The sequence below is a fragment of the Bombus fervidus genome, chromosome 8 (genome assembly GCF_041682495.2).
Source record: "Bombus fervidus isolate BK054 chromosome 8, iyBomFerv1, whole genome shotgun sequence".
Lineage (NCBI taxonomy): Eukaryota > Metazoa > Arthropoda > Insecta > Hymenoptera > Apidae > Bombus > Bombus fervidus.
This window is the reverse complement of record NC_091524.1, coordinates 6,574,774-6,601,747: the sequence shown is the minus strand read 5'-3', so window position 1 is coordinate 6,601,747 and position 26,974 is coordinate 6,574,774. Positions and strand designations below refer to the sequence as shown.

The 26,974-nt window shown below is 38.6% G+C and overlaps 1 protein-coding gene across 29 annotated transcripts in view; it reads left to right on the top strand.

Moving 5' to 3' along the window:
• Positions 1–26,807, top strand: part of LOC139989615 (uncharacterized) — a 92,271-nt gene extending 65,464 nt beyond the window's left edge. For 10 of the 29 annotated variants that reach the window (XM_072008043.1, XM_072008057.1, XM_072008056.1 and 7 more), the window contains 5 exons: positions 548–14,887; positions 15,799–15,867; positions 16,779–18,077; positions 20,026–20,251; positions 24,405–24,483. In XM_072008043.1, coding sequence (XP_071864144.1) covers positions 548–14,887; positions 15,799–15,867; positions 16,779–18,077; positions 20,026–20,251; positions 24,405–24,411 — 15,941 coding nt within the window. In that variant the 3' untranslated portion in view covers positions 24,412–24,483. Of the gene's footprint in view, positions 1–547; positions 14,888–15,798; positions 15,868–16,778; positions 18,078–20,025; positions 20,252–21,555; positions 21,654–24,404; positions 24,484–24,977 lie in introns of those variants that run through there. The other 19 variants (XM_072008071.1, XM_072008072.1, XM_072008050.1 and 16 more) reach the window with 16 other exon arrangements.
• The last annotated feature ends 167 nt before the right edge of the window (positions 26,808–26,974 follow it).

Sequence of the window (26,974 nt, the reverse complement as noted above, 5' to 3'; positions counted from 1 at the left end):
AATTTATGGTGAAAATTCACACTAAAAATTTATATGGACAATGGTGAAACTTGTTATTCCAAAAATACAAACAAGATAAACTCACGCCATTTAACAGTTCTTTTTTCATTACGATTCAATTCGCTATTCGTAAATATCAATAATATTATAAATTATAAATATTTTATAAATTATAAAATAATAATTATTAAAGTTATGTACCACCGTCGATTTCACGCGATTGATATGTATTCATAAATTAAACTTGAGTATTCTAAAGGATACATAATTCGTTTCTTGCAGCATTTTAATGCTTATTATTTTAATTTTTTATTAGATTGTTATTTGTTTAAATATAAGTGTAATCATTCGATGGAAAGATAGCTGCTCTATAGCACACACGTACCACGCACAAAACCACACGAGAGTCTAACCGCTGTTCTCAAAGAGCAATATCGAGCGAGCCGGCTTACACTAATGATGACGAAATGAAATAAAACAAACAAATGTGTTCTTCCTATTTTGCAACGTTTACAGATGCCTAAAATATGTAATAATTAATTAACAGGTGTAATAGCAGACGCAGAGAAAAAGAAGGAGAAGTTAGCGAAGGAAGGGTGGTCGGTGGTTTGTGATGATGATGCGCGGGACAATAAAGAGGCAAGAGGTGCTATAGTTCAAAGTTTTGTTAGGGATCAATTCGTTGACAAAGAGCCTAAGGATAAGGTCGTTAAGTCCGATGAAAAACTAATTGTCGATCGAACGCCAGTTATCGAACCACCGATAATTAAACAACGTTACATTCGCGATGGGAAGGGAGATGCGATTATTGCATCGAAAACTATAGTTTCAGCCATCGACGATAAGACTCAATTACCAGTGATTACTCAGACTATCACGATTAAAGAGATAGATCAAACGATACCCACAGACACAGCGACGATCTCCAATGGTAAACAGATTATCATAAGCAAAAAGGAAATGCTGTCTAAAGAAGGTAAGGAAATTGATGAAAAACTAACAACTCCTAGCATAAGTATTAAAAAACAAGATGTAAAATTGCCAGAAAAAGCTAAAGAAGTTCCACAAGACGAACAGAAGCAAGAATTGCCGAAAGAGGCTGTTGCCAAGACTAACATTCCAAAAGAAACGAAACCTGCAATTGATAAGCAAGTATCTGCTTATGAGACCGTTTACAATGTTCAGTATCCATCTACACAGCCAGACGAGAAGCAAGAGGATGAATCGAAGAAATCGAAGGATAAGAGCGGAGGCATACTCTCGGGCATTTTTAAGGGATCCAAACTTAAGAAGAGTAAGTCGAAAGGATCGAAGGACACGTCCTTCGACAGTGGCGACGAAGAAATAAAAGTACCAGTGCCTACGGAACATCAAACGCAGCAACCTACTTTCGTTTCGTATGATACACACGTAGATTACAAACCTACTGAAACGAGCGCGTTACCTGACGTTAAATTGGCTACCATGCAATTCTTAGATGACTCCAGACGCAGTGATTTAAATGTACACGTACCTGATATCGCAGTGAGCTCGACTCAAATCGAGAGAAGGGAGGTGAAAGAGGAACCGAAAGTAATGGTTAAAGAATCAGATGATCGTACTGGAACCATGGCAAGTGATGCAAGCGACCAAGAGAAAGAGAAGGGTGGTGGTTTCTTTGGTATATTTAAGAGTCCCAAATCGAAAGAGAAAAAGTTAAAGAAAAGCAAGGAAGCATCTTTCGATAGCGGTGACGAAGAACTTCGAATCGCCACAGAGAAATTCTTGGACGATACACGAAAGATTGCTGAAACTACGATTGTTCCTTCTGCTCCTAAAGTTGACACAAAACAAGACCTGCATACGTTTTCGTCGTCGGTTCATTATGAGGAAGATACACCTAAAGATAAAATAAACGGACACTCGTATGATATCTCGGAAGTAAAAAAGAAATTAGACACAGATAGAAGTACTCCTCACAAAGAAATCAATGGAAAATCAGATATTAAGAAACATAAAGACCAGAAAGAACACAGCGTGGAAAGGTATACCGGTAAGCCAGAAGCAAAGCTAGAATCACCGGATAAACAAAAAGAAGATGAAAAGGAAGTAGATGAGGAAGGTAAAGATAAGAGCGGTGGATTCTTCGGTATGTTCAAGAGTCCAAAACTGAAAAGTAAAAAGAGAAGTTCATCCAGAGAGAAAAATTCATCTAAAGAAGCATCCTTCGACAGTGGAGATGAAGAAACACGACAATTGACAGCCAGTTTCTTGGACGACACGAAAAAGATTGCAGACAGTCTGCATCATGAAGATTGGAAGCCAATTCCTGAAAAAGTAACAACTGATACAGCCCCTGATGAATCTGCAGACTCTGCGGATAAAGACAAGGGAAGTGGAATCTTCAGCAAATTCCGAAGTCCAAAATTGACTAGAGCATCGCGAAGCAGGTCCCGGGAAAAGAGCACTCCGCCACAAGAACCAGTAACAAGTCCAGATAGTTCACTCCGAGAAGCTACTGCGAAATTCCTAGAAGATACGAGAAACCTTGCAAATCTATCATTCGATATACCAGACAAAGTAGACGATGCGAAGAAAGCGAAAGAGAAAATAACAATAGAAATCACGGAAGATGTTGATGATACCAAGAAGAAAATATTATCAGGAATAGATGTAGTTGTGGAGAGCACAGAGACAGCAAAAGAGAAAACTGCGAAAGAAGCTAAGAAAGCCAAGGAAAAGACAGGTGGATTTTTATCTGGATTATTCAAAGGTACAAAACACGCTGCAGATGAAGCTACTGAAGAATTCAAGGATGCTCTTGATGAAACAAAGAAAGAAGTCGTTGAAGGAAAAGATCGTGCACGGGAAGTGGTAGAGGAGAAATTGAAAGATCTCGACTCAACAAAAGACAAAGCAGTTTCAGAAGCAAAGCAAGGGCAGGAGAAGATCACCATTGTTGTAAAAGACACTAAAGATGCGATTAGTGGAAAGGTATCTAAGGCTGCGCAGCAAGTTTCGGATACCGGTAAAGCTGTTGGTGAAAAAGTAGCTGATGGAGGAAAGCGAGTAACAGAAAAGGTAGATACTATCATATATGGTGTGACTGATAGCGTGGAAGCTGCAAAGGACAAAACAGCTGCATACTCAAAAGATGTTAAAGACGTAATTGTAACAGGTGCTAAAGACGCGAAAGATACGGTTATAACGGGTGCAAGAGAAGCGGAGCATAAAGTAAGTGAAAAAGTAGCTGAAGGAACGCAGAAAGCAACTGACACTAGTAAAGCAGTTTCCGGTAAAGTAGTCGAAGGAGTAAAGGATGTTGAGATAAAAGCAGAATCAGCTACACGAAGCGTGATTGATGGCGCAAAGGCAACGAAAGATAAAATAACTAAGGAGATTAAAGAAGATGCTGAAATAGCGAAAGGAAAGATATCATCTGGAATAGACATAGTAGTAGACGGTGCAGCAGCAACAAAGGATAAGACTGCAAAAGAAGCTAAAAAGGCCAAGGAAAAGACCGGTGGCTTCCTCTCAGGATTTTTCAGAAGTGCAAAGCACGCGGCAGATGAAGTTTCTGAAGACGTCAAAGACTTTGTCGATGAAAGGAAGAAGGAGGCTGCAGAAGAGACAGCTCGTGCTCGTGAGAAAGCGGCAGGAAAGTTAAAGGACGCTGATGCAGCAAAGGATAAAGCTGTTGCAGAAGCAAAGGCCGCGAAGGATAAAACTATTGCAGAAGCAAAGGCTGCGAAGGACAAACTAACAGCTACCGTGAAGGATGCTAAAGACGCAGTAGATGAAAAAGTATCTGTAGCTGCAGAAAAAATGTCTGATGCTGAGAAAGTGTTTGGCAAAAAGACAGCTGATGAAATGACGCGTATTCAAGAAAAAATGGATGGTGCGGTCCATGTTGTGGTTGATGGCGTAGTAACAACGAAGGAAAAGGCAGCTGCGACAGCGAAGGATGCTAAAGACACACTTGCAGCAGGCGCGGAAGATGCAAAAATTAAAGTAATAACAGTTACCAAACATACAAAGGACACAGTAAGTGAAGGAGTTACAGGTGGTGTTGAAAAGGTGAAAGATACAGGCAAATCTGTCACTGATAAAATTATTCAGCAAGCGAAGGATGCAGAGGCAAAAGCTGAAGCTGCTGCAAGAAGTGTGGCCGAAGATGCTAAAGCAACAAAAGATAAAGTAGCGAAAGAAGTTAAAGAAGATACTGAAGCAGTAAAACATAAGATAGCAACCGGAATAGACACAGCAGCAGATACTGCAGAGGCAGCGAAAGATAAGGCTGCTAAAGAAGCTAAAAAAGCTAAAGAAAAGGCCGGTGGCTTTTTGTCTGGTTTATTCAAAGGTGCAAAACATTCTGTAGATGACGTTTCAGACGACGTTAAAGAATTCCTTGAGGAAACGAAGAGGGAAGCATCAGAAGAGAAAGACCGTCTACGTGCTGCTGCAGACGCAAAATTAAAAGATATAGAAGCAGCGAAAGACAGAGCATCTGCAGACGCTAGAGATGCAAAAGACAAGCTTGCAACCGCTGCGAAAGATACTAAAGACACAGTATTCACAAAAGTGTCTGATGCTACGCACAAGGTATCAGATGCAGGAAAAGCTGTTGGTGAAAAAGTAAGTGATGAACTGAAAAAAGCTGAAGAGAAAACTGAAAGTGCAGCTCGTGGAGTAGTCGATGGAGCAAAGGAGGTGAAAGACAATGCAGCTACAAATGTGAAAGACGCAAAAGGAAAAGTTCTAACTGCTGCAAAGGACATCAAGGATGAAGTCAGCGACAAAGTAGTTGAAGGTGCACAGAAAGTAGGCGACACCAGTAAAACAGTTGGTGACAAAGTAGCTGAAGGAGTAAAAGGTGCAGAAGCGAAAGTTGAGGCAGCAGTGAAGGGAGTAAGTGATGGTGCAAAGGAAACGAAAGACAAGGTTGCAAAAGAAATTAAAGAAGATGCCGACGCTGTAAAGCAGAAGGTATCTTCTGCTATGGATGGAGTTGCAGATAGCGCCGCAGCTGCGAAGGATAAAGCTAGCAAGGACGCAAAGAAAGCAAAAGAGAAGGCAGGTGGTTTCTTCTCGGGTATCTTCAAGAGCGCAAAACACGCGGCAGATGAAGTTTCTGAAGACGTCAAAGACTTCGTCGATGAAAGGAAGAAGGAGGCTGCAGAAGAGACAGCTCGTGCTCGCGAGAAAGCGGCAGGAAAGTTAAAGGAAGCTGATGCAGCGAAGGATAAAGCTGTTGCAGAAGCAAAGGCCGCGACGGACAAAATAACAGCTACCGTGAAGGATGCTAAAGACGCAGTAGATGAAAAAGTATCTGCAGCTGCAGAAAAAATGTCTGATGCTGAGAAAGTGTTTGGCAAAAAGGCAGCTGATGAAGTGACGCGTATTGAAGAAAAAGTAGATGGTGCGATCCATGTTGTGGTTGATGGCGTAGTAACAACGAAGGAAAAGGCAGCTGCGACAGCGAAGGATGCTAAAGACACACTCGCAGCAGGTGCGGAAGATGCAAAAATTAAAGTAATAACAGTTGCCAAACATACAAAGGACACAGTAAGTGAAGGAGTTACAGGTGGTGTTGAAAAGGTGAAAGATACAGGCAAATCTGTCACTGATAAAATTGTTCAGCAAGCGAAGGATGCAGAGGCAAAAGCTGAAGCTGCTGCAAGAAGTGTGGCCGAAGATGCTAAAGCAACAAAAGATAAAGTAGCGAAAGAAGTTAAAGAAGATACTGAAGCAGTAAAACATAAGATAGCAACCGGAATAGACACAGCAGCAGATACTGCAGAGGCAGCGAAAGATAAGGCTGCTAAAGAAGCTAAAAAAGCTAAAGAAAAGGCCGGTGGCTTTTTGTCTGGTTTATTCAAAGGTGCAAAACATTCTGTAGATGACGTTTCAGACGACGTTAAAGAATTCCTTGAGGAAACGAAGAGGGAAGCATCAGAAGAGAAAGACCGTCTACGTGCTGCTGCTGACGCAAAATTAAAAGATATAGAAGCAGCGAAAGACAGAGCATCTGCAGACGCTAGAGATGCAAAAGACAAGCTTGCAACCGCTGCGAAAGATACTAAAGACACAGTATTCACAAAAGTGTCTGATGCTACGCACAAGGTATCAGATGCAGGAAAAGCTGTTGGTGAAAAAGTAAGTGATGAACTGAAAAAAGCTGAAGAGAAAACTGAAAGTGCAGCTCGTGGAGTAGTCGATGGAGCAAAGGAGGTGAAAGACAAAGCTGCTACAGGTATGAAAGACGCAAAAGGAAAAGTTCTAACTGCTGCAAAGGACATCAAGGATGAAGTCAGCGATAAAGTAGTTGAAGGTGCACAGAAAGTAGCCGACACCAGTAAAACAGTTGGTGACAAAGTAGCTGAAGGAGTGAAAGGTGCAGAAGCGAAAGTTGAGGCAGCAGTGAAGGGAGTAAGTGATGGTACAAAGGAAACGAAAGACAAGGTTGCAAAAGAAATTAAAGAAGATGCCGACGCTGTGAAGCAGAAGGTATCTTCTGCTATGGATGGAGTTGCAGATAGCGCCGCAGCTGCGAAGGATAAAGCTAGCAAGGACGCAAAGAAAGCAAAAGAGAAGGCAGGTGGTTTCTTCTCGGGTATCTTCAAGAGCGCAAAACACGCGGCAGATGATGTTTCTGAAGACGTCAAAGACTTCGTCGATGAAAGGAAGAAGGAGGCTGCAGAAGAGACAGCTCGTGCTCGTGAGAAAGCGGCAGGAAAGTTAAAGGACGCTGATGCAGCGAAGGATAAAGCTGTTGCAGAAGCAAAGGCCGCGAAGGACAAAATAACAGCTACCGTGAAGGATGCTAAAGACGCAGTAGATGAGAAAGTATCGGAAGCTGCGGAGAAAGTATCTGATGCTGAGAAAGTATTTGGCAAAAAGACAGCTGATGAAGTGACGCGTATTGAAGAAAAAGTGGATGGCGCGATCCATGTTGTGGTTGATGGCGTAGTAACAACCAAAGAAAAGGCAGCGGCGACAGCGAAGGATGCTAAAGATACAGTTGCAGCAGGTGCAAAAGATGCAAAAATTAATGTAATAACAGTTGCCAAACATACGAAGGACACAGTAAGTGAAAAAGTTACAGGTGGTGTTGAAAAGATGAAAGATACAGGCAAATCTGTCACTGATAAAATTGCTCAGCAAGCGAAGGATGCGGAGGCAAAAGCTGAAGCTGCTGCTAAAAGTGTGGCTGAAGATGCTAAAGCAACAAAAGATAAAGTAGCGAAAGAGATTAAAGAAGATACTGAAGCAGTAAAACATAAGATAGCATCTGGAATAGACTCAGCAGCAGATACTGCAGCGGCAGCAAAAGATAAGGCTGCTAAAGAAGCTAAAAAAGCTAAAGAAAAGGCCGGCGGTTTTCTCTCTGGTCTATTCAAGGGTGCGAAACATACAACAGATGAAGTTGCAGTCGATGTTACAGAATTCCTTGAGGAAAGAAAGAGAGAATCTTCAGAAGAAAAGGCTCTTGCGCATGCAGCAATGGAAAAGAAGATCGAAGATGTGGCTGAAGCTAAAGCAGTTGCAGGAATTAAAGACAGAACAGGTAAGATCATGGCCTCCACGAAAGACACGAAGGATAAAGTTGCAACGGAAATAAAATATACGGAAGAAAAGGTAGAATCTGCATCTCGAGAATTAGATGATAGTGCGAAGGCAGCTAAAGACAAGGTGATTACTGATATGAAAGACGTGAAAGATAAAACGGCAGTAGCTGTAAAAGATATTAAGGATAAAGTCAGCGAGAAAGTAGCTGACAGCTCACAGAAGGTAATAGACACTGGCAAGAAGGTGGAAGAAAAGATCGCAACTGGTGCAAAAACAGCTGGTGATAAAGCAAAAGCATCTGCTCACGAAGTAGCTGAAAATGTAAAATTAGCGAAAGAAAAACTGGAAAGGGAAGTTAGAGAAGATACAGCTGCAGTGAAACAAAAGATTTCATCAGGTATAGATACGGTTGCAGATGGTGCAGACACAGCAAAGGAAAAGATCACGAAGGAAGCAAAGAAAACTAAGGAAAAAGGTGGAGGTTTCCTCTCGGGCCTGTTCAAAGGAGCAAAACACGCAGCTGAAGAGGTCTCCGAAGAGGTGAAGGAATTCTATGATGAAACAAAGAAAGACGCAACTGAAGAAGAAGCACGTGCTCGTGCTTCTATGGAGAAAACTCTGAAGGATGTCGATCTCGCAAAAGATAAAGCAGTTGCGGAAGTGAAAGATACAAAAGCTAAGATAACAACAGCTGTAAAAGACACCAGAGGTAAGGCCGGTGACACTGTATCTGATGGCGTCCAAGCAGTGAAAGATATTGGTAAAACTGTGGGTGATAAGATAGTAGATAGTACAAAACAGGCAGAAGCTAAAGCAGAAGCTGCTGCTTACAAGGTGGCTGATGATGCTAAAGCAGTGAAAGACAAAGTTGTTGCAGACGTAAAGGATACTACAGAGACGATAACAACTGCAGCAAAGGACATGAAAGATAAAATCTCGGAGAAAGAAACAGAAGGAGCAGAGAAAGTATCAACCATTACCAAAACTATTGGTGAGAAAGTTGTAGATGGTGTGGAGAAAGCTAAAAGCAAAACAGACACAGTTGTTCATGGATTGGCAGAGAACGCAAAAGTAATGAAAGATAAAGGAACCAAGGAAATCAAAGATGACGCCAATGCCGTGAAACAGACAGTTTCTTCTGGAATAGACGTTGTAGCAGACAGTGTTGCTGTAGCTAAAGACAAAGCAGCCAAAGATGCTAAGAAAGCTAAAGAGAAGGGTAGCGGCTTCCTAAACGGGTTGTTTAAAAGTGCGAAGCAAGCGGCTGATGACGTTTCAGGAGACGTTAAAGACTTTCTCGAAGAAGCAAAGAGAGAAGCCTCTCAAGAAAAAGCTCGCGCACATGAAGCAATGGAAAAGAAGGTTGAAGAAATGGCTGCAGCAAAACACAAGACAACTACAGAAATACAGGATACAAAGGACAAAGTAGCAACTGCTGTAAAAGATGCTAAGGTTACAGTTGGTGAAAAAGTATCTGAAGCTGCGCAAAAGGTGTCAGATGCTGGCAAAGCTGCTGGCGAGAAAGTAATCGATGGCGTGAAACGAGTTGAAGAACAAGTAGATACTGAAGTTCATGATGTGGCTGACAGCGTAGTATTAGCAAAGGATAAGACCGCTGCTGAGATTAAGGACGCTAAAGATAAAATGACGACGATTGCTAAGGACAAAGTGGACAAAGTTAGCGAAAAAGTGATCGACGGTAAGCAAAAAGTGACAGATACTGGTAAAGCATTGAAAGAAGGCATCATGGATGGTGTTAAAAAGGCTGACGATAAAGTGGAGGCAGTTGCAGAAGATGTAGCGAGTGGCGCAAAAGCAGCAAAAGATAAAGTAGTCACGGATGTTAAGAAAGATGCTGAAGCTGTAAAGCAGAAAGTATCTTCAGGAGTAGATACAGTTGCAGATAGTGTAACATCTGCTAAGGACAAAGCTACGAAAGAAGCTAAAAAAGCCAAGGAGAAGACTGGTGGTTTCTTTTCTGGTTTATTTAAGGGTGTAAAACATGCGGCAGATGAAATGTCCGAAGACGTCAAAGACTTTGTAGATGAAACGAAGAAAGAAGCTGTCGAGGAAGAAGCTCGTGCTCGTGAAGCAGCAGCAGAGAAATTAAAAGACATTGACGCAGCGAAAGATAAGGGAATCGCAGTTGTGAAGGATACGAAGGACAAAGTGGTAACAGGAGTAAAAGACACCAAGGATAAAGTTGGCGATAAAGTTTCTGAAGCTGCACAAAAAGTATCCGATACTAGCAAAACTGTCGGCGAAAAAGTAACAGACAGTATCAAACAAATTGGAACAGTTGCAGGTGCTACCGTTCACCAAGTAGCAGATGATGCAAAAGCAGCGAAGGATAAAGTGACGACCGATGTAAAGGATGTTAAAGATAAAGTGGCAACTGATGTAAAGGATATTAAAGACAAAACTGCTGCGACTGCAAAGGATACTAAAGACAAAATTGCTGAGAAAGTAGTTGAGAGTGCGCAAAAGGTCTCAGACGCTGGTAAAGCTGTCGGATATAAAGTTGCAGATGACGCAGAAAAAGCTAAGGACAAAGTTGAAGCAGTTGCTCATGAAATAGCAACTGAGACGAAAGAAGTAAAAGGGAAAGTGTCTAAAGAAGTTCGCGATGACGCTGAAACTGTGAAACAGAAAGTATCAGGAGCAGTAGATACAGTAGCAGATACTGTACCAGCTGCCAAAGACAAAGTTGTTAAGGAAGCAAAGAAAGCTAAAGAAAAAGGTAGCGGTTTCCTTTCTGGATTGTTCAAGGGAACAAAACACGCTGCGGATGAAATTTCTGTAGACGTTAAGGACTTCCTCGAAGAAACGAAGAGGGAATCCTCTGAAGAAAAAGCTCTTGCACACGCAGCAATGGAAAAGAAGATCGAAGATATGACTGGAACAAAAGATAATGCAGTTACTGGAATTAAACACAAAACAGATAAAATCGTGGCCTCCGTCAAAGACACAAAGGATGATGTTGGGGCGAAAATTTCTGGTGGCTTGCAAAAAGTATCAGATGCTGGTGCAGCTATTGGTGATAAAACAGCAGCAGCAACTCACGAAGTAACGGATGAAGCTAAACTAGTGAAAGACAAAGTAGCTTCAGACCTGAAGGATGCTAAGGAGACAGTAGCAACCACTGCAAAGGACACAAAAGATAAAGTCACAGAAAAAGTATCAGAAGGAATACGAAAAGTATCAGACACTACTAAGGTCATTGGCGAGAAGATTGTTGATGGGGTACAAAAAGTTGAAGACAAAACGGCCACTGTTGCTCATGGTATTACTGATGGCGCAAAGGCAGCAAAAGACAAAGCTGCTAAAGAAGTCAAGGAAGACGCTGAAGCAGTAAAGCAAAAGGCATCATCTGGTATAGATGCAATCGTAGAAGGTGCAGAGGCAGCAAAAGACAGGACTGCGAAAGAAGCTAAGAAAGCTAAGGAGAAGACTGGTGGTTTCTTTTCTGGTTTATTTAAGGGTGTAAAACATGCAGCAGATGAAATGTCCGAAGACGTCAAAGAATTCGTAGATGAAACGAAGAAAGAAGCTGTCGAGGAGGAAACCCGTGCTCGTGAAGCAGCAGCAGAGAAATTAAAAGATATTGACGCAGCGAAAGATAAAGCAGCTGCAGGATTAAGAGACGCAAAAGATAAAGTTACAACTGCTGCAAAGGATACCAAGGACACAGTGTTTGCTAAAGTATCATATACCAAGCAAAAGGTATCAGACATAGGTCACGCTACTGTTGAAAAGGTAGCTGATGGAGTGAAACAGGCTGAGGAGAAAACCGAAAGTGCAGCTCGAGAAATAGTCGATGTCTCAAAGGAGGTGAAGGATAAAGTAGCAGCTGATGTGAAAGATACTAAAGATAAAACTGCTGCAGCCGCAAAGGACGCTAAAGATAAAATTTCTGAGAAGGTAATTGGGGGTGCACAAATGGTAGCGGACTCCGGTAAAGCTGTTGGAGACAAAGTTATAGGTGGAGCAGAAAAAGCCAAGGATAAAGTTGAGATAGTCGGTCATGAAATAGCAACTGAGACGAAACAAATGAAAGACAAAGTATCTAAGGAAATTCAAGACGATGCTGAAGCAGTAAAACAAAAAGTTTCATCAGGAGCAGCTGCAATTGTAGATGGAGCTGCCGCGGCAAAAGACAAAGCAACCAAAGAAGCTAAGAAAGCTAAAGAAAAGGGTAGCGGTTTTCTAACTGGATTGTTTAAGAGTACGAAACAGGCAGCTGATGACGTCTCAGGAGACGTTAAGGACTTTCTCGAAGAAGCAAAAAGAGAAGCCTCTGAAGAAAAAGCTCGTGCCCATGAAGCAATGGAAAAGAAGGTTGAAGAAATGGCTGCAGCAAAACACAAGACAGCTACAGAAATACAGGATACAAAGGACAAAGTAGCAACTGCTGTAAAAGATGCTAAGGTTACAGTTGGTGAAAAAGTATCTGAAGCTGCACAAAAAGTGTCAGATGCTGGCAAAGCTACTGGCGAGAAAGTAATCGATGGCGTGAAACGAGTTGAAGAACAAGTAGATACTAAAGTTCATGATGTGGCTGACAGCGCACAAGCAGCGAAGGACAAAGTAGTAACGGATGTGAAAGATGCTGCAGACAAAGCGGCATCTGCTGCCAAAGGTACAAAGGATAAAATCAGCGAAAAAGTAACTGAAGGTACGCAAAAAATCTCAGACAGTGGTAAAATGGTAGGAGAGAAAATAGTAGATGGTGTTAAAATAACTGAACATAAAACAGAGGCAGTAGCGCGCGATATAGCTAGTGGTGTGAAAACAGCTAAGGACAAAGTAGCGACAGACGTTAAAAAAGATGCTGAAGCCATAAAACAAAAAGTTTCTTCCGGAGTAGACACAGCTGCGGACGCTGCTGCATCAGCAAAAGACAAGGCTGCAAAAGAAGCTAAGAAAGCTAAGGAAAAAACTGGCGGTTTTCTCTCGAGTTTGTTTAAGGGTGTAAAACACGCAGCGGATGAAATGACGGAAGATGTCAAAGAATTCGTTGATGATACCAAGAAAGAAGCTGCTGAAGAAGAAGCTCGCGCACGCGAAGCGCTAGCAGAAAAGGCGAAAGACATCGACACAGCTAAAGATAAAGCAACTGCGGAATTAAAATCAGTAAAAGATAATGTGAAAACTACTGTGAAAGAGACGAAGGATTCAGTTTCCGAGAAAATATCTGAAGGCGTACATAAAGCATCAGACGTAGGCAAAACTGTAGGTGGAAAAGTTATCGACGGAGTGAAAATAGTAGAAGCAAAAACAGAAGCAACCGCACGAGACATTGCTGAAGGTGCTAAAACAGCTAAGGATAAAGTAGTTACTGACGCGAAGGATGCTAAAGATGCGGTTACAACCGCTGCCAAAGACGCCAAAGACAAGGTAAGCAAGAAAGTATCCGAGGATGCACAAGAGGTTACTAGCATTGGTAAAGCAGTTACTGATAAAATAGTTGGAGGAGCCAAAGACACCGAAGCAAAAGTAGAATCAGCTGCGCGAAGCGCGGCTGACGACGCGAAAGCCGCAAAAGATAAGGTTGCTGAAGAGATCAAGGAAGAGACTGAAATGGCAAAACAAAAGATAACATCTGGAATAGACACAGTGGTGGATAGCACAACAGCTGCAAAGGATAAAACTGGCAAGGAAGTTAAAAAAGCTAAAGAAAAGGCCGGTGGTTTTCTGTCAGGATTGATCAAAGGCGTCAAACACACAGCAGATGAGGTTTCAGAAGATGTCAAAGAATTCGTTGATGAGACGAAGAAAAAAGCCACTGAAGAGGAGATGCATGCTCGTGAAGCACTTGCTAGCAAAGCAAAAGAAGTTGACACGGTAAAACAACAAGCTGTTGCTGGTATGGAAGTTACCAAAGACAAAGTTACAGCCGGTGTAAAGGACACTAGGGATAAAGTTAGTGAAAAAGTAACTGGTGCTATGCAAAAGGTATCTGATGCTGGTAGAATTGGCGGCGATAAAGTTATCGAGGGAGCGAAAAGCGTAGAAGCAAAAGCAGAAACTGCTGTGCGAGAAGTCGCTGATGGTGGTAAGGCAACTAAGGATAAAGTAGTTACGGATGTAAAAGATATTGGAGAGAAAGTTTCAACTACTGCAAGGGATGCGAAGGACAAAATTAGTCAAAATATACTTGGCGCTGCATATGCTATATCGGATGCTGGCAAAGCTGTAAGCGTTCAAGCTACTGATGCGATTAAGAAAACGGAAGAAAAAGTAGGAACAGCTGTTCAGGGTACGGCCGATGGGGCAAAAGCAGCGAAAGAAAAATTGGTCACAGAAGTTAAGGAGGACACTTCTATCGTAAAACAAAAAGTCTCATCTGGAGTGGACACGATCGTGAATGGAGCAAAAACAGCGAAAGACAAAGCTTCGAAGGAGGGTAAAAAGGCCAAGGAAAAAAGTGGAGGCTTCCTTTCTGGCCTCATTAAAAGCGCAAAACACGCTGCGGATGAAGTATCTGGCGATATGAAAGAGTTCGTTGATGGAACGAAAAAAGAGGCCGTAGAGGAAGAAGCTCGTGCCCGAGAGGTTGCGTCTGGAAAAATAAAAGATATTGATGCTGCTGTGGATAAATCCGTTGCAGATGCGAGAGTTACCAAAGACAAATTTCAATCTGGCGTAAAAGAAACTAAAACCATAGTCAGCACGAAGGTGTCTGAGGGTGTACAGAAGGTATCGGATACTGGCAGGACTGTTAGCGAAAAGGTGTATGATACCGAAAGATCTCTCGATGAAATGTTACCGAGTCAAATAGAACAAAGGTACGTCGTAGATAGCAGCCAACAAAAAAGCGGCGTAGCTGCATTTTTAGAAGAAATGAAGCGCGATGCAGCGTGGGACAAAGTACAGTTTCAAGACGTTCATTTGTACGAAAACGTCGACACCATGTACGCCAAGCAACCGAAGCCCGAATCAAGAACTTCGAAACATGGAAGAGACATGAAATTTACGACAGAAATTATTCCCCCTTTAGTTTTCGGTACACACGATCCTATTTTTGGCGTAGGTTCCGAGGCACAGATCAGACTGTCCGATGTAAGCACTAGAGACGATGATCGTGTCAGCGAATCGATATCCAAGAAAATATCTCGCATTCCACAAAAAGTTAGTTCCTCGAGAGACCGATTAACTAGCTCCAGTAGTTCGTCGGATAGTTCCAGTAGTACGGTTAGAATAGTAAACGTGATTAGCGAAGTAGAGCACCTCGAGCCTCACACACGACAGACCGTCACCACAGTCGTAAGAAAGTCTGTGCGGACGGCAGCGACCCCACCACCCAGTCCCGCCGAGTACACTGACAGTAGAATCGAAGGTATCTTGCAATAATTGCGTTATCCATATTACATACCAGCTGTGTGTAACATGATTAATTAAGTTGACGCTTTTCTATAACTTATGTTTTGGTAGTCATACCAAAATGGCCAAAGAGGCCATTGCACTCTGTCATTCATAATGAACTCTAACACTTCTGATCTCAATCACTTTTAGTGTACTAATGTTTATATGATCTTTTATAAAGCAAGAACGTCGAACGTACTATAAAGTGAAACAACGTGTTGTTTATCCTCATTGCAAAAATAAAAGAATAATGTTTATCACGAATACGTGATTCAGTAATAACATAAGAATACTATGACTTATGGTTTTGTTTAAAATCTGTTTCGCATACATTTCGATACTTTTAGTGTACACATGTATAGACAGTTTATGCAATTATCGATTTAATACATGCACTTTATAGTATGAGAAATCTAAACGAAAAGAAAATACGTGATCGACCGTAGTAAAAGACATATGCAAAACAACGTGTTTACATTATTTCTATTTATTTGCTGTTATTATTTTCAGTTTGTGCGTTTTAACTTTTTTAACATTTCTTTAATGCATGTTTCCAGGTTTTTTATGCTATATTTTAATATTATCCACGATCAAATGTTTTATTATCCATCGATAATGAGATTATCGGTCCAAAGCAACAAAAACCATATTTCTCACTATTCATTTCTTTATTGTTATAGCATAACATAAATACGTATCATACTTTATATTTATTATATAGTAATATATCTCATTGAATTAACAGGAAACCACAACTAGCGAAGCATGAACCGAGGTATGCCATGCAGGGAAAACATCATTCATCTAATCTTTGTCAAATCATTGCTTTCAATGTTTAAATTGTCATTATCCGTTTTCTTACATCACGTTTATCTACTTTTTCAGATGTTACCGAAGAGGCTGCAAGACGTGCACAGAGTCTAGCCGATCAAGCACGATCATCGACAAAATCAGGTAACGTATGGCCAAAGAAAGTATAAAAAGTCACGAACACAGATCGCAGGCCCAAGATCAATACGTTAGCAGAATCTATTTTGGTGCCCTCATTTATATTTAGCTTTATCTTCCATAGTTAGCACCTGCCGACGCTTTCACACTAATATTGTGCGCACGTTTCTTACTAAATAGATACCTCTTTGCGGCATAATAGAGTAAACGTCATCGAGTAACGGTAAAAGTTCTGTTCTTTGTACGACAATTTGAATACTTGGGACGCCTTCGATCTATCTTCTATATAGCAATGTCGAATAAATAAATGTTTAGTTGAGACGAAGTAGCTTAGAGAATTTTTCTTTTATATTTACTTAGTTTGGTAAGTAAAAATTATTATCTTTATTACACCGATTCTCTTCGTTGTTACAAGAAGTAATCGCTTTTTAGTCAGTTCACAAGAATCACGCTTCTTAAGTTGGATTCCCCGCAAACTCTAAAGATTGAAAAGAAACAGAGAAATAAGAAGTATTCCTTTTTAATTTTTTGTTCTGATACTATGAAACGTAGTTGTTTTGCAGGGTACGTTTTAGTAAGATTCAGGCGCCACGATTAGACACTATTTATATATGATGAGTGTTTTTATAAACATACTAATCCTGTTGCAGTATTGATACTAACTAAATTAAATACTAAATGTAGACGTGTGCTGCACACACACACACAGGCATATAATGCGGTAAAATATGCATGCGTGTGTGGGCACACGAGTTTCGTGTGTATGCGCGTACACACAAGTACGTTTGTGAGACCAGAACACGCTGAATCTTTCAGTCCAACTGTCGCAGCTGGGCTAGACTTGAAATTCTTAGTGTGTATCAATGTGCTTTATGTCCTTGTTCCTGTTCTTGTCCATGTCCTTTTGGATGGGTCAGGGCATGATTCGGCTGAGATTGATGGGACTGTAGAGAGGCATGCTACTTCTGCTCCAACAAAGCAACCTGTTCCCGCCCCGCGACACTCTACCAGGTCGTCCATCGAAACAGATCTAGAGTTCGGAGAAGCTTCCGAAGTCTACTGCAGGCCGTACAGTCTCAAGTATAAAACAAACGAGCAATCGAAGCCGCTCCGAGAAGGGCATTCCCCGGAGAAAAGCAGCCCAAAAAGTAAAATACCGGTGAAAGTAAAGAAATCTATGGATAACGAAACGACGGTGAGCAAAACAGTAACAAGTACCGAGTCGAAGGAACGTAAAACATTAAAGTCAGACGACGATCAGCCAAAAGTGACGATAGATTCACTCGCCACGCGATCGATAGATCTAGTAGAACGTACTGACAAGTTGCTCGAGGAGTTGTCAGAGGAGCCGCTCGGTGAGAAAGAGGCGCGACAACTGAAAGAAGATAAGGAGAAGAGCGATTCGGTAAAACCCGAAGTATCGGACGAAACAAGACCTACGACTGTAACAGCAGATACGCGTGACAATTTATTCGATTCTGAGAAGTTTGAACAGATAGGTGAAACCGTAAAGAAAGTAGAAACCGTGACAGTCACGACTAAAGAAGATAACGAAACAGATTTATCCAGACCGGATAAATTTGTGACGACAGAGACGACGATTGTAGAGAATTTGCCAAGCAGTTACGATAGCGCGACTCGTACAACGATATCCAAGGTTCAGAGAAGCGTCACAGACGAAGTGGTCTCAAGGGAGATCGTGACGAAGACGGTGACGACTGTACGGTGTTTCGCGACCGAATCCATCGACACGGAACAAACCGAACGAATCGTACGAGCGATGGCGGCTAGTGGCGATTACGGTGATGTACCGATACCAGTTGTAAAAAGCCGTGATAGTTTGCCGTTCAATATCGAACAGCTATCGGCAAAGATCATAAAGAGCACTACCGAGATGTCTGAGCCATGGGCCCATGGCAGTCTGACAGATCGTTCGTTCCTGAACGACGAAAAAGTAGAGCAATGGGAGAGCCAACTCTCTCAAGACACGTCGCCTAGTTCCGGTAACGGCGACATGTATACTAAAAATGGTAGCTCGCGGCATGATTTAAACAGCGATACTGAAAGTGACGATTCACCACGATCGAGGAGAAGATCTCCAAGCAAGAGGTGTACATTGGGCAGTTCCAGCGGGTCTGATGTAGCACTGCACGAAGGTGCGGAACTGTCCCCGTTGGAGGACGACCAAGGTACCGCACTCACAGCTAACCTTCTAAGTAAGCAATGTACATATCCCGCTAACCAAGTTACCCGAGAGACAGTCAGATCCGAGAACGTGAATTTTGCGGTCTTCTGTATGCTTTTATTGTGGCACGCTTTGTTTGCATGCAACTGCACCTGTTTATCGTTTTTGTTCCAATCTCGGTTTAGCTTGCAAAGTTCGTACTTACTAATTCAGGCCTTCTAGACGTACGATTCGTACGATTTTCTTCGAATTAAGAATAAGTGTTAACATTTAGAAAAGAAATAGATTAGGATGTACTAACTACGAAGAAAATGTTAGGACGAGCTATAGAAAACTGTATATTTTAAAGGCTTTGGAAACTTAAGGATATTCAATCATTCGAAATTTATATAAATGATAGATACTTTATATAATTATTACTTTTAAAAGAAATTAAGTCAGTTCTAAATGGAAAAATGGACTTTTAGACAAAGAAGATAATTGAATATGGTTTTCTTGCTGATAAATTGCGAAAAAATTGTGTCAATGGCTAATTTAATATATATATATATTTTTTTTCTTTATTTGCACACGACGTTGCATGATATTAAGCTTGCATAACATTTGTAACTCGAGGTGTATTTGCACAAGGTGGAAGAATATTGACCGTATAAAACGATGATAACCATTCGCAAGGAAAAACAAAGCTTGTGAAATGCAGTCGTAAAATCTGCATACGTGTGTGGTTTTTTTATTCTTCGTGAAGTTATCATGGGCGAGTATTACATCATAGGGTTGTTGGTGATCGATTCAATGTGCTTCGTTGAAAGAGAAGTTTTATCCTAATTTTTCCCCCCCTATCGTTGGTTTTGGTTGAACGGATAAAGTTGCAATCAGGTGCTTCTGGGACTAGCATACTTTTCACATTGATGGTCATTCGTGGTCAATAATTGTACCCGACGAATTTTTAAAATTGCACATATATAAAAAGAAATATCGTATTTTAATTTATTTGTAGAGAAAGAGAGAAACGAATTAAAAAATTGAAAGTATTTATGCATATTGGAAACTTTACCTTATATTATCTTTAGTTACTATAGAGAAATATATATCTTTAAGGCAAAAGTTATTACATATTACTTTCGAAAATTCAAAACTGAATATCGAAATAAAAATTTTTCAAAATTGTAAAATATAAGTTTCTTGATAAATGTAATTAAATATACTAAATTTTGAAAATATCTTCATACGTACTAATACAAAGATATGATATTACTTTTTAGATTGAATCAGTCCGATATCTTTTACGAAATTCCACATCGATAATATAATACATCTATACCAATCCATTAATACAAAACGAAATAGCGATGGTACACGTACTAAAGATCACATATACAGGATTTTCCATTTAATCCCAAAATTTTTCAACATGTCAAGAATTACACGACGAATATTAATCATTTCACGCGATAAAAATCTACCAGATCTTTTACTATCAGCCTTGAAGTCGCATTAATTGGGTGATTCTATAACGCATTGGCTATATCGTACCTCATATATGTGAAATATCTGTAACAATCCACTAAAAAAATTCAGTGGCAAATCTTTAAAAAAATTCGTTTTGGCTTCGCAAAGTCATCAACAAAAGCTTTACGTTTGGGGTAAATTTAACCCGGAGTCTACAATAATTAATCCTCAAAAGGACATAATTATCGTCAATAACAAGAGGTATAACGCACGCGGAAGTTTCTCAGCTTTCGGGTCATCGATGTTTAAAAACACGAAATATCCTTGTCATGTGACAAAAACAAAAAATCAAAAGCATCGATCGAACACATCGACGCGATGATCGCTGCTATTCTCTTCGCATACTTCGCCCGCTGTTTCTTCATACTAATCACGGCGTGGGATCGCAGAATTCAGTCGAATCAATTTATCAAAAGAGTATACATGCAAATCGGATAGCAAAAAATTCATAGGAGGACGTAATGTTTAAGCGACAGAAACAGACAGTTCGATACAGTCGGTTTGCTCGAGCACACGGCGAAGTACAGTTGAGGGAACACCTAGGACGAAGACTTCCGGTAGAGCGGGCTGCGCATGTTGGATGAGCGTAGCTGCCGCTACATTGGTGGTCCTACTAGCAATAATTCTTGTCTTGGAGCCACGAACGTTCCAACGTGCCATCTACACCCTCTCTAACAATGACCCGAGGCAAACTGGGTACGATTTACCCTTCATTTTATTTATTTCTATTATGAGGAATTTGAATTGGGAAAGATTTAAAATATATAAATTTCTAGATACACCATAAATTACTATGAAGTTTAAGTTTTACAAAGTTGATACCTCCGTATCAGTTTATTATTAATTTATTAATATTTTCAAGTAGGTTGTTTAGAGTTCATAAATGTTTGATTAAACATTAAATACTTATTCTGTTAATAGTAAGGGTGAAACGATTTTAAAGACGCATAACATTTCAAATGCTGTCACGTTATAGTATTTCGATGTTAGTACTTGTCTAGCAAATACGTGGAATTAAAATTCTTTGTTTGTATGTTATACCTATCCTTAAATTTATTCAAATATTGTAAGTAATAATATGATAATAATAATATGATAACTGAAAGTCGCTGTAAATAAAACATTGATTCTCGATGCAATTCTCGATGAAAAGAAATAAATAATTATAGTAATATAACGTTTTGTCACGCGATATAAAATTTAGAAAATTCGTTTTCATTTGTCTATAATTTTACCATAATTAACAGAATATGATATTAGTGTTTGATAAATATTTATAAAGCAACATTTCATATATATGTATAGGCTTAGGATTTAAAAAAAAAACCCTCCAACTACACATTTCTAGACACAGTGTTTTAAGAAACAAATGATATTTTTACAGTATGCACAGTCCCAGAGAAGTTGAATATTGACGATTTACATATATGTTTATTCAATATACCGTATAGTAATATTGAAAGCAACAATGGGATAAATACAGGCACACGATTTAATGCTAATTTTAGAGAAACCGTAGATAAATAATAACTGCAGTTATTAAAACTAATTTTCTACTACGTTGGTTTAGCTTTTAATATCTAGAGCATGTAATTGCAAGAATGATAATCATCACGTAGGTATGATATTCAAGAGAAATATAGCATCGTACATGTACTTACGAAACAGGTAATAGAGAAAGTATAAATTTTCAAAAGGATTCGTATGCAAGCTTTTTTTTTTCTCACACGTTTGATTGATCCTATCGACGCGACATATCGAATGCTGCATGATTTAAAATATAATCGACACCTCGCATGATACTTTATCGCATTTTATACCAATCTTTAAGTTTGTCTCTTGCAGCGTTTTACAAGGCAATAATTCCACTTTTTCATCCCTCCACGTAATAGCGTTTCTCTACGCCTGATGCACGTACCCAAGAAAAACTAAAATAATAGAGCTCGAATTCTCACATTAATTTCATGCGTCCTATAGTTTTCACTATTTACCCTTTCTAGCTCTTCTGACAATAAGCAACTCAAGATAAAGCTAAAGTGTAGAGGGACCAACAAATCGTATATTTTAGTCACGTTAGGATTGTTAGGCGAATCGTCATGTAAGTAACCTTTATCTATGTACACGTGCGTCTGAACACGAAACCATTTTACACCATACAAGATCGCTCGACAGATTGAGTTCCAAATGAACGTTCCACCGCTTCGAAAGGTACTTTTCGTACGGATCGATGCAGCTTGTCAATGCAGAATGTTTATCTTAGAGTTAGATTCTTACCTGTGTGAAACTGGAAACGCTCCAACCTTTATGTTTAGAGTTTGCAAAAATGTTATTATGCTAATGGCTGAACGACCGCACTAATCGTGTTCGTTCGTCAAATGCACTTCCGACGTGACTCTGTGCAAGTTTACACGGCACTTGTGACGATCCTGTACTTTTCTTCTGATCAAATAATTTCGCCTGTTTTTAAAGATTGATCTTCGATAATTAACGATAGAAGCGCGACTAATTTTAGTAAGAAAGTAAACTGCGAAATAAATTTCCTTCGCTTTTCTACACTCGTAATCGAGCAATCAAATTTTTTGAAAAAAGTCAAGCAGTCGTTTGCAAATGTGATACAAATTTTATGCAATATAAATATTTTTATAATTTTGTAAAAGTGTAATGTGTTTACTAATCAACCGGATTATATCTTAATTCAGAAACTTTCATTTGAAATTAATAAAAACAAATTAATTTTCAGTTTTGCAAATATAGATATATGATTTATTCTTAATAGAAATCAAAAATAGGGGATCTATAAATTAAAAAATTACTTATGTCCAAGAGATTTTTTAATCGTCGAATTAATTAGTTTTCTTCGACTAGCATATTAAATAAAAGATCCATATTTGTCAAATTCGAAGAAGTTACTTTAGAAGAGATATTCATCCGTTTAAACGTTGAAATAAATATTCGAATACGTGTGTTTTAAATATTTAAAAGGACGTACAAATATAATAAATCTACAAATCTTCCTATTCGTAAAATATGCCTTTGAAAGGAAGAGAAATGGTTGGAAGAAAAGTGCTGGAGGAACGCAAATATATGAGAATGCACAAAATTGCTTCTCTCTCATTCCGTTTCCAAAGAAAGCTCATAAATCCAGAACCGTAATAATACTTGCAGTAACACTTGACCGTTCGTCTAACAATACTAACTGATGTAGTTAGTACGCGCCCCTTTAAACTTATTGCCACTATATACAGGGTGTTTCAAAGAGCTACGGTCAAAACGAGAGAGCGTTTTCCTCGGTCGAAAATTGTAAGTACAATACTGTTGATACGATGATAAAGCTCGAACTGTCGACGAGTGTACAATTTGCAAATACTTTTTTCTATTTTAGTCGTTGGAATTTCGAATATACTTTGATACTGATTCTTTATTCATTGGAAATGATTTTTTTAGAAAAATGTTTACAGTACGAACGAGTAATATATCGTTTTCGTCTAAAAATTTGTTCGACATAGCGTGTATTGACGTAGAGTTTCTGTATCTCCATAGTTTCATGACGATTAAATTAGTATCCTTTTACGTAGGGTAGCGTTTGGTCAAGACTCGATAGACTCGATTTTTAGAATATACGACTTGTAGACTTATCCTTACAAACGTAATCTTACTTATTTTCCACCGAAGAAATCCCCATTTCAGTTTTCACCGTAGTGAATACTCTTCTGTTGTATCGGAAAGTTTTAGTACTTATATATCTTATGACTAACTGCTAAACGCTTTATTATTCAGTAGCTTTTATCAGCGCTTCACACGAGCTCGCTGCGTGCAGCACAGTCCTGCTTACAAGGAAGGTTTCTTTTCATTTTGCTTTATCAGTGAAAGTCCAAGGGATTCTGAAGTAATCGAATCGAAGTAATGTGTGTGCTTTATTTGAATAGTCTGTCTTCTTTCTTTTTTTTTTTTTTTTTTTACAACACAGCGTTTACCTCAAAAATATGTGTTTATGTAGTAGAATCGATGCACAGTATTCTATGAAATATCCTCGAGTAAAGTAAACCATTAATTAAATCGTATTTTGTTGCATTCTATATAATAGAATGTGTTTAATACACATAAATGTTCTAGTTATTAATTTATAAATGTTATATTTTGTTACGTAACGTGACGTAAAAATATAACACGATTGTCTTGCTTCTATTACTCTCAGAACACGAGGATTTTCACCAATGAAAAATCCAAAGAATCGAAACCTATCTTGTGAGAAATATTTTAAACGTGCCTCAGTAATTATGTCATACTTAATGATTACAAATTAATCTATATAGACTCTCGAGCGCTGCTATTAGTGCCATAGTACTTGTACTACATGTGACGAAATGGAAATTCGAAGAAGGAGAATTCAAATCAAGATTATTCTGATAATCGTAGATCGCATGCGTAAAGTATTTCATAATCGAGCATATAGGGAGTCGAATATTATATTTCATCAAAGTATAATTTCATTGATATATTATTCACTTCCTGTGGCAGACATTATGAACTGAAACATCGTTAAACACGACCATTAAATGAATACGTAAAATATTTATAACGAATTGAGATAATGTACGTGAAATGTAAGAAAAGCGGTTGCATAGTTGGCTGAGTGAAAATGCGTATTATATATTATGTATCGTCAAATGTATAGCGATGTTGTTACTTTTTTTATATGTGTCTAGTATTACCCCTTGTTTTGGGCATGATGTAATATTGAGAGATATATACGATTGGTACTTGTATCTATGTGAACCGCTAAAATAGTAAGATATTGTATCCCACACGCAGGGACATGTCTTTTCATAAATTCTCATTTGTTACGCAGAATCTGACTTTTTGCAACTTAGCGAGCCATCCTACATGGAAACGACAACGACAGAAGAGGACCCTGAAACTCAGGAAAGGTATTTATAAAAAGGAATCATTATAAACAAATTTCCAGTCGAACTGGGCCAAATTCACTGTATTTGAAAGTGTTATTAATATTTATATTTAAAATCTAATTTAAAATCATTTTTATTCGTTGTTACATAACTTGAATTAGTTCAATATCTACAATTGAATAAGTTTAATATATCCTTCTTGAAATATAATTTAAGAACGTCGAAAACATTTTAAAACCACGTTCAATTTCCTATGAAGTAGAAAAATATTCTCTACGTTTATTTTATATGGCAATATTTAACGTCATACGAATTAAATAGAAATTTACAAATATTTCTATATAACTTTTACTTGTATGTGGTAGATTTAGAAAATTCTAATTAGGAGTACATGATCGAGACAATAATAATATCTGCGATAATTATTTTTCGTTTTCATGTCATTAGTTTGACTTTGTGTTTAAGATAAACAATACTTAATAATAATAAATAATACAAAATTCACTCCTTTGCAGAATAACGAGAACTGTACACGTAATCACAACGACCAGCGGAACCGCCAGTGGTCCAGACGAATTGCGAGAGTCCATGCAGAAGATCGTCGATCGATTCATGATGGAAGAAAGGCGAGAACAGTGAAGCAATAAGGGTCTCGTGGGCGATTATTGGAACAAGAAGAAATTCTTCGTCATCTGCTAATCGTGCATAATAAAACAAGAAAAAAATCAATTATAAAAAAATTATGAAAATTCTCTAGCACTAATCGAAGAAAGCACCTGTCTTGTCTGATTTAACGTATCCTCGAACGTTAAACGAGACAATTCTATAAATAAAATAAAAATAAAATCAAAAAATGAAGAGTATCTATCTATCGATATAGATCCTGTTCGCGTCTATATCAAATAATATAGCGAATTGTTCTATCGGTGCTTGGTGAAAACACATGAAAAATATGCACGACAATTTACTCTCACACTCATGGCCTACGCTTCGGATTTGCTTGCCTTTCGGTTGCATTAAGTTGCCTTATATATTTACGTTTAATCTTGCGATTAAATAACGTATGTCGTCGCTAGTCCGACTAGCTGACTTCGCTAGTCTTCACTAAGCCAACCCGTCCATGTACAACGCCTTTCTCGTGTTGTTCAAAGCGAAAAAAGAAACAGAAAGAGAAAACTAACGAAGGAGCAAACGCTTACAGGAACAATATGGACAAAAGCAATGAAACAGAAAAAAAAAAAAAAAAGAAAAGAAAAGATGAAATCGTAAAAGAAAATATTCGTCTGAGATGCAGGCCCGACCAAACATTACGGCGATATATATTTGATAGACACTTTTGAAATATGGAACAGATACGCGAGATGGAATCGAAAAAGAGCAGATGTTCGGTGACTTTGCATAACTCGCCACTTGGCAGTTCGTTTTAGCTTTAGGATGATTGTATATCTATCCGCGCAATATACCGCTTGATAGGTCAGCAACACTCGTGTCACGTTTTTTGATGATGAACTGCACACATACACACACATACACAGATTCTAAAAGAAGAAACAAATTCTTGTTGTTATTCGAATCATTGGAAATTCGGACAAGGTGCAAAATTGGGGTACTTGTTTGGGAAAATGCAAACTATGCCCGTCTGTCTGCCGATTTGAATAGCTACAAGAAATAAATGTTTTCATGGATCGTAATACAATGTAAATTTAACTTATTTAAAAGAATATTTCCTAACAATTTTTAATTGTATATATGATAATTTCTTAGCGTAACTTATATAAATGTACTATTATACGATTGTAATAATTGCAAGATTAAAACATGGATATTTTATTTATATAGCGGAATCATTGGACAAATGTTACATGCATAAATCTCGAGATTGAAGGGAATGTTAATCGACGATCTATCCTTTGTATCGCGATCGTGTAAATTATTAAAATTATTATAAAAGAAAAAAGAGAAACGAAAGAGAAGGCAGATGACATGATGACTATAGAGAAAAATGTGTTGTTTAAACTCTTACGACTCGAAACACGTCTTAATATTTAAGCAGCGTTAGCTTTCAATGTATAACACAGTTTTAAAAAGCACAGAAAGGAATCGTATATAGTATGTATTTAAAAGAAAAAAAATATATATACATATATACATAAATATACATACTTTAAATAAGCTATTCTATTAATGTATAATATATTGAGAAGATATAATTATGCATCTGAAGTTTATAAATTATTATCTATAATGACTGTTATTCTATGTTTAATAGACTTGCCTAGAGCCTATTTGACCTAAGGACCAAAGGCACAATCACACACGCATCAAAATAAAACATTATGCTCCTATGTACTGTCGTAACATTTATTATATAACTCATTACGGACGTTGCGATACTGGCATTTAAATATTCTGACTGTTACGATACATTATTTGTATTACAAAACAAAAAACTATTTTCCCTTTTACACGAGACGCAAGAAACCGATGTAACACGACGAATTATTATTGCAGT